Source organism: Acartia tonsa, chromosome 5, assembly GCF_053477335.1.
Source record: "Acartia tonsa isolate MP-2025a chromosome 5, ASM5347733v1, whole genome shotgun sequence".
In the NCBI taxonomy this organism is placed as follows: domain Eukaryota; kingdom Metazoa; phylum Arthropoda; class Copepoda; order Calanoida; family Acartiidae; genus Acartia; species Acartia tonsa.
The window spans coordinates 36,601,360-36,615,611 of record NC_137264.1 but is presented as its reverse complement, the minus strand read 5'-3'; the positions used below and the strand labels follow the sequence as shown (position 1 = coordinate 36,615,611).

At 31.4% G+C, this 14,252-nt stretch overlaps 1 protein-coding gene across 1 annotated transcript in view; it reads left to right on the top strand.

The window, feature by feature from the left end:
- The window catches only part of LOC145319415 (proton channel OtopLc-like), a 64,366-nt gene that overhangs the window by 26,943 nt on the left and 23,171 nt on the right, over window positions 1-14,252 (top strand). Inside the window, exons 10-15 of the mRNA XM_080161539.1 lie at window positions 611-680; window positions 7,583-7,665; window positions 8,715-8,792; window positions 9,336-9,417; window positions 10,201-10,284; window positions 12,531-12,671. Of these exons, the coding sequence (XP_080017665.1) occupies window positions 611-680; window positions 7,583-7,665; window positions 8,715-8,792; window positions 9,336-9,417; window positions 10,201-10,284; window positions 12,531-12,671 (538 nt within the window). The remainder of the gene's footprint in view (window positions 1-610; window positions 681-7,582; window positions 7,666-8,714; window positions 8,793-9,335; window positions 9,418-10,200; window positions 10,285-12,530; window positions 12,672-14,252) is intronic.

The following is a 14,252-nucleotide window of genomic DNA, read 5'->3' as shown; positions in this document are numbered from 1 at the left end:
GCTATGAAGCAAGATATTAAGGAAGTGATATTTCTTTTTATACATTGTATATTTTTACAGATAGGAAACTAGATACCTACACATACATATATTCATTCTTTTATTTTACAAAAGATTTTTTAAAATTTAATTAAAACAAGGATAACCATAACCAGCCAAGTGACAAGATGTTAAACACAGTAATAGTGTCTGACTGATTATGACGTAACAAAAAAAAATTGCCAATGAGAGGCTACTATAAATTTTACCATTGGTCAATAACGGCCTCTCATTGGCTAATTTTTTTGTTACGTCATAATCAGTCAGACACTATTACTGTGTTCCAAGATGTTCTTTGGTCACTGACATTAATAAAATTTATTTAGGGTTTACTATAGCAGCTTTTCAGTTGGAAAGACGGACAGTTTTAGAGAAGATCCTCATTGGTTGGAAGAATTAGACAAAAAACATATATTTAACTTACACAGAAGCACAGAAGATAAAAAGGAATATGTCTGGCCAGGAGATATTTGGAATAGCAGTTACTATGCGCGCTTGTAAGATTGTAGATAACCAAAGTTTCAAAAAATTAGATCAAACATCAAGCATGTTTTAATAATTTCATGTTTAGATGAAGAAGTACAAGACATCGGAGAACGATCAGAGCCACGGAAGCTTCTTTCTCAGAGTTGGTGGACTTGGTAAGTGTGCAATTAGTAGATATACTATCAAAAGTCTTCCGCAAATCAGAAAAAAAAATTCTATGGTTAGTTATAATTGCCTGTAAAATAATGTTTAAGGGGCTAATTCTAAACCTGTTTGCCCTCATTTAAATAGTATATACTGGAAATTTAGTAAAATGCGAACAAAGTAATATAAAAAAGAGATTTTATGTTTACCAATATTGTAAGAGACCTTATTTACTAGTAGACAGACAGACAAATAAATACTTTCATTTACAAATAGATATTTATACACATTACCTATCAATAAATATAAATGGAACAAAAACAAGGGAAATTGTGTCAACAAGTAGCGCAGCATTTTATAACTACAATACAAAGTAGAACGATGTCTGTCTGTTTGTTTGTCTGTGTGTTTGTTTGTATCAAGGAATCTCGCTAACCGCTGAACCGATCGGGTTCTCCTTTACATGGTAGCTTCTCATAGGTCCCGGAAAGGTTTATAACTATTTTCTTTTGGGGAGGAACACCCCCAACCCCCCCAAAAAAAAAAATTTTTTTTTTCTCTTTTTAAAACTAAAATTAAAATAGTGTGGTCGACTACCCCCCCTTCCCCCCATAAAAAAAAATTCCCCCCCCAAAGAAAAATTTTTTTAGATATATTTTTTAAAATCTAAATTACGAAAAATTGGTTTGATCAAACCCTTTTGGGGCACAGCCCCTAGAGACTAGGGGCGAAGCCGCTAGTTTACGATAATTTAGAGAAAAACGAGGAAAACAATGTTCAAAAAATCGTATTGATAACAAAAAGACGTTTGTGCAGAACCGATGTACAAACACCCTTCATAAGCTTCTTTTTATAAAAAAAAAACAAGGATGACAACATCCATAAAAGCGAAGCACTGAAACGGTAGGACAAACGGACATGAACACTGCTTTATACAGGATAATGTTTATGGATATTGGATATACTTACATATTTAGGACTTGATTATAGAGTTGCTTATAACATTATACTTTGTTGTCCATGGAATCAATATACCAAAAATCAGATTAATCGGATGATTAGATCACATAAAAATTTGTTGTTAAAAAAGTAAAAAAAATCAACATGTTTAAAATGGACGTACGGAAATTTTGGTAGTGATTATAGATTAAATCGTACCTAACTACTAAAGGAATCACCATGCAAAGTTTGAAATCGATAGGACAATTCTAACATGCTAAATTAACGAATAAAAGCCTACTATCTCGGACGGACGTACGGACTGACCGACCCTTATTATAGAAAAGCTTCGCTTTAAAAAACGATAGAGATTATAAAGTATGACGCTGCACTACCAACAAGATGTTTTTAAATAGATGAGTTTTGTTTATACACATGTATAAATGTCCAGTTTTGTTTATACATATGTATAAATGTCAAGTTGATTGATGAGTAGTTATGTTGACAACAGGATTGACAAATAAAATCTAGCTTATGAATACACAAGTGGCTGCACCCCTAGCATCTTGGGGCTCTATAATAGAATGGATATGGAAGGGCAGATAAATAGTCAAACCCCTACCTAGACTTATTAAAAATAGCCTAAAACCATCCTGTGACCTATGGGAAGCTTCACTGTAAAGGATGTTTATACCGGTTCAGAGGTTACTGAGATCCTTCGCTTTAGACAAAAAAAAGTTACTATTTTATAAATAGAAATAGCGGCTTCGCCCCTAGCCTCTAGGGGCTTTGCCCCAAGAGGTTTGATCAAACCAATTTTTTGTAAATTAGATTTTAAAAAATAAATATATAAAAAAAAACTTTCTTTGGGGGGGGGAAATTTTTTTATTGAGGGGGGGGGGGTAGTCGACCCCACTATTTTAATTTTAGTTTAAAAAGATTTTTTTTTTTTGGGGGGGGGGTATTTTTAATTTTTGAGGGGTTGGGGGTGTCCCACCCCCCAAGAAAATAGTTATAAGCCTTCCCGGGACCTATGAGAAGCAACCTTGTAAAGGAGAACCCGATGGGTTGAGCGGTTAGCGAGATCCTTCGCTACAAACAAACAGACAAACAGTCACACAGACAAACAGACAGACATCGTTCTACTTTGTATTATAGATTACATAGTAAGATTTTTATGTATGCAAAGAAAAGTTGTAAAACATTATAAAAAGAGATATATGGGGCAAAAGAAAAAAATAACAATTTAGGTTTTCATGTTTTTGCTGAGTATTAATCAAACTTTATGGGAAAGAGAAGGGGCGAAGGTAAGACTTCCACTGATATGTTAATGGATATTGTAAAATGTGATTCTCAAAAGAATTTAATTTTTGCAAACATAAACTAGTATGAAAATAGCTAGACAAAAAGTATAATATTAGACTTTTATATTTGAATGGAAACATTAGCCAAAAGACATTAAAGTAGTTCTTACAGAACAGCTAATTAGAAAAAAAAGAACATAAACTTATCGTTTATGTATCAAAATTAAGCAACATTAGAAATTAATTTTATTCAAATTACTATCAGAAACATATTACTACCATGCACTTGCTTTCTAATAACATAATAACCACAGTATTATGTTGATATAATAACAGCACACAAATGAAAATTGGTTTACTGTGTATTTTAAATATTCACTTCAATAATAAAGTGACTAGCAGCTACGCCCCTTTAGGAGCACTTGAAGAAAGAAAGGCGGGGGTCAAGTCGATTCTCTACTTAAAAGTTTAGTTTTATATAGAAAGATTTTCTTTTTAATTTTTTTGAGGGATTATTTTTTCCAGGGGTGATTTCCCTTTGGCGGATAGATGTGCCATTCACCAGAATAGTTTTTACCATAATAGTACCTGCAAGAAGCTTCTCTGTTAAGGAGAACCATATCGGTTAAGCGGTTTGTGAGATCTTGAGCTACAGACATACCAGGACACAAACAGATCTTGTTAATTTTGCTAGTATTTATTATAATTTTAAATAAACAAATACCTAGTAAAAACACCATTTAGCATAAATTAAACAATTTCTTGCAGTTAAATTGCACTTAAATTATCATATTATACAATTTAGTGCCTTATTATATCATGGTTTAAATTTGCATAACAATACAGTTTTTGTGCTGCTTTCGTTAAATGTTTGAATGTCATTCTAATTGCGCCATGTTAATAATGTGTCAGTAATTACCACTTTTATTAATCCCATTCAGTCGATTATTTACAATGCTGACTCTTTTTGTTTTGTATTTGTAATGTGGACCTTTCTAATCATAACGTTGATGGTTTACATACTCCCCTTACTATCTTAATTTAATTTCTTAAGTTATAGCAGTTTAAGCTATATTCTAGGCTCGATTCTTGAGATTAATTCTTCTCTCAGCTACAGGCCAACGAACACACACAATTAATAATACATACATAATAATCCGATTTTAAGTATTTACTTTACTAGCGGCTACGCCCCTAGAGGTCGCAAGGGGCACTCTAAAAAAAAGGGGGTGGGGAAGGATTTGCATTTTTAAAGCTTGCAACAAATTTTTGGGAGAAGCCTAGGAAATAATTTTTTCCAGGTGTATACTCATATTATGAATAGTAGTTAAGCTCCTAAAAAGATATGTTTTATGTCAACATGACCAAAAAAATAGGCTTGTAATATTCACGTACAAGAAAATAAACAAGGACCATTATATATCAGAGCAACAAAAATTAGATAAAAGAATAAAAGTAAATAAAATATACCCGTAAATTGTTATATATTATAAGAAGAATGTTCTAAGACAATTATTTGCGTAATAATCATGTTCATAATACAAAACTATGAATAACCATTGGGGATTTCTTAAAATACTTTGAAGATCGGAAGACCAAACAAACGTACAGACATACATAGATTATAAAGTAGCTGAGCTTTAAAGAAAAAAGGAATATTGGTTTACATAATATTACTGAAAAGATTTGGTCAGCTTTATCATTGTGGACCAGACTGTTACAATATTATTACTAGAGGCTTCGCCCATAACCTCTGGGGCAACACAACGTAATTGACGGTTAAGTAACTCCAACAACGCAAATATATGCATATATTTTGTTTAAAAATAAAAATAAAGAAAGATATAATTTCTTTTCTCGTATTCATTCGAATCCGGTGGATAGGAACCGGTTCTCATCTATACGAAAAAACTATGTCTAGCATCGTATTATATCCAGTTTTCTACGAATATAGAAATGTACAATCATTAGATTAAAACCAGTTTTTTTAGCCGGTGCCTCCGGCACCTCGGGGCTAAAAAAACTAGTTTTAATCTTATAATTGTACATTCTATATCCGCGGAAAGCCGTTTATAATACGATACGAGAAATAACTATTCTCGTATTCATTCGAATCCGGTGGATAGGAACCGGTTCTCATCCATACAAAAAAACTATGTTTAGCATCGTATTATATCCAGCTTTCTATGAATATAAAAATGTACAATCATAAGATTAAAACCAGTTTTTTTAGCCGGTGCCTTCTATATCCGCGGAAATCTGTCTATAATACAATGCGAGAAATAACTATTCTAATGCTTGACATACTCAAAATTAGGTTTTTTAGTGAGCTAACGGATTCAAATACATAATTAGATCCTCACACCTTCATAGTAGAGATGTACAAATGCGCGTATTTTGTACAGGGACAGTTCAATGAAAGATAAATTTATTATTACGAAATCAAAACAAATGTCGGTCAAGAAGAGTATCTGCAATAATTTTTTTATTCTATAAATACGTAGTTTGTGAATACACTTTTGGTAAAAAAATTTAATGTTTTACAAACAAACAAATAAGGGATAATTAAATTAAATATTTCTCTCTATACATATTAAACTTCTAAATAAGTGGATATATTTATTAAATACCATAATTTCTAAAATTGATTTCAAATTCACCAAATCCAAAATATCAAATAAATTAGAGGTAGTGTTTTATGATAAGAATTAAGCGCTTGAGCTGCATTAAAATTTGCGATTTTGATAATACATTTAGTGGAAGTTGTTGCATAACTGTATTTATATAAATAGACTGACCTCCAGAACTTATAACAGAGAGGTTTATCTACTATTCTTTTAACATACACATACACACAATAGTATTATATGTTGACTATATTAGAATATAAAATAAGGAAGTAACTCTCAGTATATTCATAAATAAAACATAGCTATGAAAAAGCATTTTGGCCTTAGAAAAGTAGTTCCAGAAGTTTGTAGTCATACGCATATAATCTGTTACTTTATTTATAAGAATATTAGTGACTCTAAGGGGCTTTACTAAAAGTAAGAAAGAGAGGGGTGATTTTTAAAGAAATTTTCTTAAACTCCTATATAATATGAAGAAAAAAATTGTAGGAGAAGTCTCACGTTTTACTTATTATGGTAGATTATTTTCATTGCTATTATGTTGCTTCAATTTTTAAGGACAATCCTATAAATGAATTGAATATAGACCTTTATAACTTAATCTCTTTAAGGAATCGCAGAAAAGGGAGTAATACAATTTAAACCAATGAAATTCTTAGATAAATTGATATATGATAAGAAAATGGAGTATATATTGGTGAACACTTGAAATTACCATAAAGACCAAGTCTGTTCTTAACATGTAAGTGGAAAAGATTGGACAATTAAAAGTAAAAGTCCCCAAAGAAAACGAATGAGAGTTCGTGTTATTAATCTGGATACTAGTTTAATTTACAGTCAAATTTTCCCTTCCAATCTGAAAATTCTAAAATACATAAAAAAAAAAGTTTAAGCAATATGTAAATATATCCTATGAAGATAATGTATAAAACATTGTAAAATACAAACAAGTAATAATATATGGAAAAAGCTATGCTTGTGTAGAACCTCTTCAGAAATATTGATTTACTAGAATATAATTTTACAATTTAATGTCCCATCCCTTTATTCCAGACTTGTACACAACACTCTTACATAACTTTTATTGCATTTACATGCTTTAGATTACATAGACAATAATCAGGTTCCATTCATGTAATGTTCTTTAAAATAAAACAAGGATGACAACATTCGAAAATGTCGTTTACCTTGAATAGCATCCAAGAAAATCCCCAATAGTATTATGACAATAAGACTGACGGGCGGGAGGACAGCTAAAGTGAATTATATAGAAGCTTAGCTACTAAAAAAAAATATTTTCAATGTAAAAAACCTACATAGAATAATCTCGCCATTTTTATTTTCTTATTTGAAAACAAATGTTTATAAACCAGCCCTATGATAAAAATATATATATTCCAAAATAATTGATTTAGTTAATAAACTTATATAAATTGAATTAAATGAAACCTTAAATTAATGTTAATGAATACCACACATACTTCTATAATTTCAATTGTAAATAAAATAAATAGAATTTAATACTTGAAATATTTCATCGTTCAAAATATGGTCACTATAATTGACAGAGGTTCAATCGGAAAATAGCATAAAACTATAGGGTTATTTCCTGAAAAGTAGAACCTAATCGGTCCAGAAGTTAGCAAGGGTTAGTTTTTGACAGACAGACATTTTCTACTTTGTTTTGTAGTTATTATCAAAAATTGACAATTATATCTGGAAGTAGCGAAGTAGCTCAATAATCATTTCTAAAAGTCTGTATGTACAATTTAAATAAGCAGATTTTTGTAGCTTTTTAAATATCATGTTTTTCTTATTCTTGAAGTAATGATTCCAAGGAGAATTGTAAGCTAGTATATTTGTAATCAAATCTTAAAATTATATACGACCATAGAATTCAAGTAATTTTGGAAGGGATTACTTTCATTGAACTTTTTATTAAATTAATTATGAATGTTTTATTACTTTAGATTTGTCAATGTTTGTCGGTCTGATTTGCTTAGATTAGCTTTTAAAGCTATAATCCATTTGTTATTTTAGGTTTTGGCCTCGGTACAATGGTCTATGTCGGACTTGAATTTGGATCTTGGTTTGAGATACCCTGGAATTCACCTTGTTATCAGGTATGAGCATTATGCATTAATTAGATTTAGCAGCGGAGATCCATAGTTTGATATATACTTACTGGCCTATTGTTGGTTATTTGGATTGTATAGCGTCATTTTTTATGGGCACTATACGCTGCTTAGCGAATATACTCTGTATGACTGGTATGTCTTGAATTCACATGTCCGATATAGTTTTACTATTATGAAAAAACTTCAAAAACATCTGAAAAGTTTCAACAGATTTCCACAGAATTTCTATATTATACAAACCAAATTACAAATCATAATAATAGGCTGCTTACGTAAGAAGCGTAAAATTAGGGGGTTCTGTCATTTCTTCGACTAGCAAATGTACACTCACTGTATTTTTACAAAAACTGGATGTGTTTTTAGGTTATTAGGTCGATAAAAATGTTAACCCTATAATTAGAACATGAGTTTTATGAGTAATTTGAAGATTTTTTAACAAATAATTTTTTTTTAAATTTTCAATCTTCCTAAAATTTCTATTTGGCAAATTTTTTCAACAATAGTTTAGGGTTTACCTATTTTTTAAAATCTTTTGGACGATTTGAAGAAAATTTTTTTTCCTTAGAATCGGTCTCTGGTTTCTATGTGAAGAAGTAGGTTGAATAATTAATATTCAGCTCCTACCTGGAACAGATATAAAAATCTCTGTTCAAACTTATTTCAAAATGGTTTTATTTCAACATTTTAAATTTATGCTTCATTCTTAAAAACTTTACTTTTATAATTTGAAGAAAATATGAATAAGACTTATTTTTCAATATTAAAATATGTAATTTCTAGAATTGGATATACAGTAAAAAGATACAAAAAAGTTAATTTTCTGAGAGAAATTTTTAAACTTATGCTTTAAAAACAGTAGAGTGCACAGAGATTCACCAGGGGGATATGAATCATTGAGGGGCTGAAGAAAAGGACAGGTCTTTCTAATATACAGTTGTTGACACGCCCTTTTCAAATGCCACTGGACTTTTATAATGCTCAGTTTCTTAAATACAAATCTTGTTAATCAGTCGTTTGTATATTTATTGTTACAGGCTGTACGTGGTGTGAATCCGGTTCTGCAAATTATATTTACCTTCTCTCAGATGTACTTTGTCTTCATGAATGCAAGGGTAAGTGTCCGCTAGTCAGAGGGGTGATAGATCGAACCTTTGCCATTAACATAGCTAGATATATAAAAGATCATCTTTGCATATTACTGTTATGTTATTATAGAGTCAGGAAAATGTTTCGTCTTCCAAAATCATGAACATCATTTCAATACAAAGATCTTGTAATGTGGGGTATTGGTTCTTTGAAATATTTAGAATAAATAAATAGAAACATCATTTAAACCAAAATACACTGTTTTTCTTTGCTCTTGAAAAATTTTAAATATGTCTAAATGGAAATCATTGACCAGTAGCTGTCTATAGTGCCCTAGCAAAATGGGGATAGATGTCACTGCTTTCCTTCCTATTCTATTGAAGTCAGGAAATACTCTATACCCCATCTCTTTCCTAGGGGGTTTCTGTAACCCCTTCCCTTTCTCTTTCCCTCAACTATGACGTCAATTGAATAGGTGGGCTAAAAGCTGTGACATCTATCCCCATTTTTCTAGGGCACTTAATTCAGTTATAAAATATCCAAATAATATATGTCATTTTTATTTTCAGTTGAATATTCACCAATTCAAGTGTTTGGCTCGGTTTGGACTCATGCATATTGTGGCTACAAACCTTTGTGTCTGGATTAGGAATGGACATACAAACATTTAGATAGACATCAAAATTGATGGACAGATATACCTATGAAATTTAAATGCAATGGATGATGGATAAACATTTATGCAAGACTAGAGCTTAACTGAACGCACAAACAAAAAGATACAAAGATAACAGATGGATTGTTATATAAACTATCTTAATATTGTGAATAGACTTCGACAGATGAATAAAATGATTAACCAACAATTTATGTGTTTGTATTAGGGATGGATACAAACAAACAGAAAGACAGACAAATTGATAATTAGATAAGAAGATAGATAGATAAGTATCATTAGGTAGCAGAGCAAATAAAATAGAAGTGAATTATAGAGCAGGTGTTCAGTTATAAAAAAAAAGACAGAGAATATTTGGGGTAAAATCATAAAACCATCAAAAATAAGTATTTATGTCTTTTGAGGCATTACCGATATACCGACGGGCTAAATAAATATAAACTGGATGCTCATTGGTACAGGGAATCTTCACCAAAAATTTCAGCTTTCTACCTTAAGTATCATCCGAGAAAACCATTATTTCCCCCGTAGCGTTACTGACGAATGTTGGACGGACAGACAGACAAAGTAAATTAAGAAGTAGGTTTGATACCAGAAATAAGATAGATATAAAAATATATAAATATAAAAATACTATGCATAATATGCATAATATGCCTAGTGTTTTCATTTTATCTATTTCATTTTTGCATAAAATCTGCTTAAAAAATAAATACCTTCAAAAATTAATTGTGTGTCCAACCAAAACATTTGCAGGACTTTGTTCAAGGAGGGAATCAAGGAGATAGCCGCGTACAGAGTTGCTAGGGGCGAGGGAGTTTCAGAGGACTTTATGATCAAAGGTATAAAAATAACAAGCACAACTTTATACATAAATAGCGCAGCAACAACATATTTATTAAAATCAGAAAGGGCAAACTGAAATATACAAATCATATGGCATATTCGGGACACAACCCAATCTGTCCCGATTTTGTATCACTTTGAAAAGTGCGATTCCAGTTACGTCATATACGTTTCGGGAAAGAAAAAATAGAAGGGGGGAGAAAATCTCTTCAAAAGAGATGGGAGAAAAGAGAAGAGATTGTCTTCCCCCCTTCCCTTTTTATATGACGTCACAGGAATCGCACTTTTCAAAAGTGATACAAAATCGGGACAGATTGGGTTGTGTCCATATTCGGTAAAGATGAATTTGGTTTAATTTTATGCTTTAGTTTTCCTGATAAATCTTATTTTTTTAAAACAAAAAATACGAGGTATTTCAAATGCATATATTGTGAGTGCAATCAATTCCGCTAAATTTTCATTGAGACACCTGCAAATTAGCATTTTCTCAAAATTTTATAGAAGTAAAAGGGTTATTTATCCAAAGCGAATCTTTTCTACATTTTGGATCGTTCCGTCCGTCTGGCTGTCCGACGTGCTTTAAAATTTTTAACAATGATTTTTATGCGTAAGTGATGTTTTAATTTTATCAAAATTTATGGCAAAAATATTCAACATATTGCAATGGCAGTAAAAACCATTATTGAAATACTTTTCCTTCTAATACACAAAGTTTAGCATTTTCAAAAAAAAACAAGGATGACGACATCTAAAGAGTAAAGATCAACATATCAGATAGAATGTGCCTATCAAATATAGAAATCTCCATGAAAACTTCGAATTTGATAGGACGATTCTATGCCTTAAAACTGTTTTATTGTTTGGTTACATTTATATAGTAGTTTTGCAACATAAAGTTGGGCTTATTATCTCTATAAATAAAATCGTTGCTCTAGAATAAATCCTAATTTATTACCCTAGACTTTTCCGTTTGCTAAATGGTCTGAATTCATTAGTTTTAAGTGGCTAAATAATTTTGTCTGCCTGCCTTGGTGCTGGAATCTGCAAACTTCAATTAATTTTAGTTATAATATAAATATTTAATCTTTTTTGTGTTAAAACAGAACAACTTCCCCATGTGTTTTAATGAGGGTATGTACGTCAGTATGTCAGTATTAACATTTTAAAATTGTTTGACCGTTATAAAATACTATTGTTAAAACAATTTATGAATGAAATAAATTTCATTATCGTAACCAGTAATGTTAAACGGCTATTTAACTATTTGAAAATAATTGAAACTGAATAAATCTTGTTCAAAACTTCGATGTTGGAAAACAACTATTTTAGTATAGATTATCTCCATCCAAACCTTATCTGATAAAACTTATTGAAAATAAGTCCTTGCTTTTGGCTTTGTTATATAAATTACTAGCGGCTACGCCCCTAGAGATCTCTAGGGGCAATTGAGGAGGGGGGAATTGAAATGGATAACCCAATTTCTTAATTCAGATTTTAAAAGAAAAAGTAAAAAAAAATTGGGGGGTGGAAATAATTTTTTTCTAGGGGCGATTTTACTTGGGATTGTGGTGGTACCCTCCCCAAAAATAGTTATTAACCTTCCAGGGACCTATGAGAAGTTACACTGTTAAGGAGAACCCGTACGGTTCAGCGTTTAGCGAGATCCTTAGTTACAAACAAACAGACAAAGAAACAGACAGACTGACAGACATCGTTCTACTTTGTATTATAGATAATGACAAAGTTTATCAAATCAGAAGTTTTGGCTTTATAATTTTCAATTTTCATAGACATGTATTATATAAATGAAAGATTAATGGAAATAATGTTGTCTCAGTCTGCCTGTTTGTCTATCCATGTGACTGACTTATGACTTGCTGTAAATAATTATGCCTTAAGCAGGTTTTAGGCTGTTCTCTGTGAGATACTTAGGTGCATTAGGAATAGAAATGCAAGAAAATGTAGGCACAACAATGTTAAAGTAAATGCACTTGAAAATGATAAATAAACATAATTAGTAATTACTAGTAAATTAAAACTATTGGTAAAAATGTTAGAACTTTTTTGTTTGAAACGACCAAGATTTAATAAAAGTACCCAAAGTTTTTTATACAACCTATTAGAAAACATGCTTACAAAACTTTTGGTACCAGTATGATTTACAGTCAAATGTCCCCTTCCTCCATGATATATTACACTATACATATACATATGTGTCATATTTTTTAATGTTTATTTTCAGAGGGTTATGCTGTGTTGCGCCAACGGTTTGGGAATGACTCCTTCTGGCTGCATGGACCTTACCATTACATCATGAAGGCAATATTCCATGGAGATGGTGTGTACAGGGCATTCTCACTTTACCCACAAACTATAGGTAATGGTAAGTTATTAGTATCCATAATTATGTACTCTTTGATTTGAGTATGTTCGTCTGTCTATAAGCATAATTTTTATGATTTAATTATAAAAACTAAAAATATTAAAAGTTAGTTTGACTTTTCTTTGGGGAGAATTTATAGTCCAATTCGTTTCGTCGTATTTTCACAATAGCTTTTTATAGGTTATTTTAGGCTAGGTTAGGTGATTGCCCCGCAGGGTAGAGCCCACAGCAGTGGCTATAAATAGGAGAAAATCTACTGTGAAAATACGACAAAACGCCCCTTAAGAGGAGTTGTTACGAAAGGGACTATACCCGAAAATTATCTCCAAAGAAAAGCCAAACTAACTTCCTCTAAAAACATAAAATCTAGGATCAATTTCTGAAAATCTAGACCAGTCGTTATAGAGATATGGCTGAAATCTAAGCACATTTAACTGCTTTAAAATTAAAAAAACATAAAATTTCCCAATGGTTCACGTTAAACGCCATGTGGAAGTCAGAACTACATTAATTAACAAATGATTTTCAACTTTAAATCTTCGGCAAACTTTTGAACTCAGAACTTAGTGTTGAACGTACTTTAATAAAATACCAGTGGTTTCGCCACTAGTAGGAGGTAATACTCAACTTCTTATAATTTGTTGGGGTGCAAAATTGCTTCCCAAAACGCAATTTTTGGTGAGGGGGGGGGGGAATCAGAGAGTCAATAGGAGAAAATAGCTTAAAGCCACCATAGAAACAGTTTGCATATTTCTCGAAAAGCAGATATCAAGATCTTAAGGAACGGACAGCTACTTTGTTTTTACACAATCCTTGAAATGATTACAACGTTAGCTCTTTCATTCCATAATATATATGTTTAAATTGATACCTATGGCTACAAGATCAGCCGCATGTTAGAGTGAGAGAAAGGCAGAAATTAAATTGACATTATAATGTCGTTATCTTGATAATAGGTCAGCCATGGTCACTTTTATTCAATGCCATAAAACAAACATAAACACTTGAAATTGCTTGTTGGCAGAAAAGTAGACAGCTTTTACAGGAGATTAAATAGTTTAATGTCTATGTCTACTGTTAAAATAACATCAAACAATTTAATTCATTCTTTATATTATCTACTAGCGGCTACGCCCCTAGAGGCCTCTAGGGGCACTTGAGGAGGAGATAGTCGAATTTAATAACCCAATTTCTTATTTTAGATTATAAAAGAAAAAGTTTTAAAAAAATTTGGGGGCCCCCCTCCTCATTTTTAATTTTAGATAAAAAAATTTTAAAAAAAGATTTTGGGGGGGAGGGATTTTTCATTTTTTGGGGGGTTGGGGGTGTCCCACCCCCCATGAAAATAGTTATAAACCTTCCCGGGACCTATGAGAAGCTACTCTGTAAAGGAGAACCCGATCGGTTCAGCGGTTAGCGAGATCCTTCGGTACAAACACACAGACACACAGATACACAAATACATAGACACACAGATAAACATCCTGTTACTTTAGTATAAGGATGAAGAATATGCAGATGTATATGTATAATACAGTTATTTCAAAATTAGCCTATAATTAGGCAGATAGATATATTTCT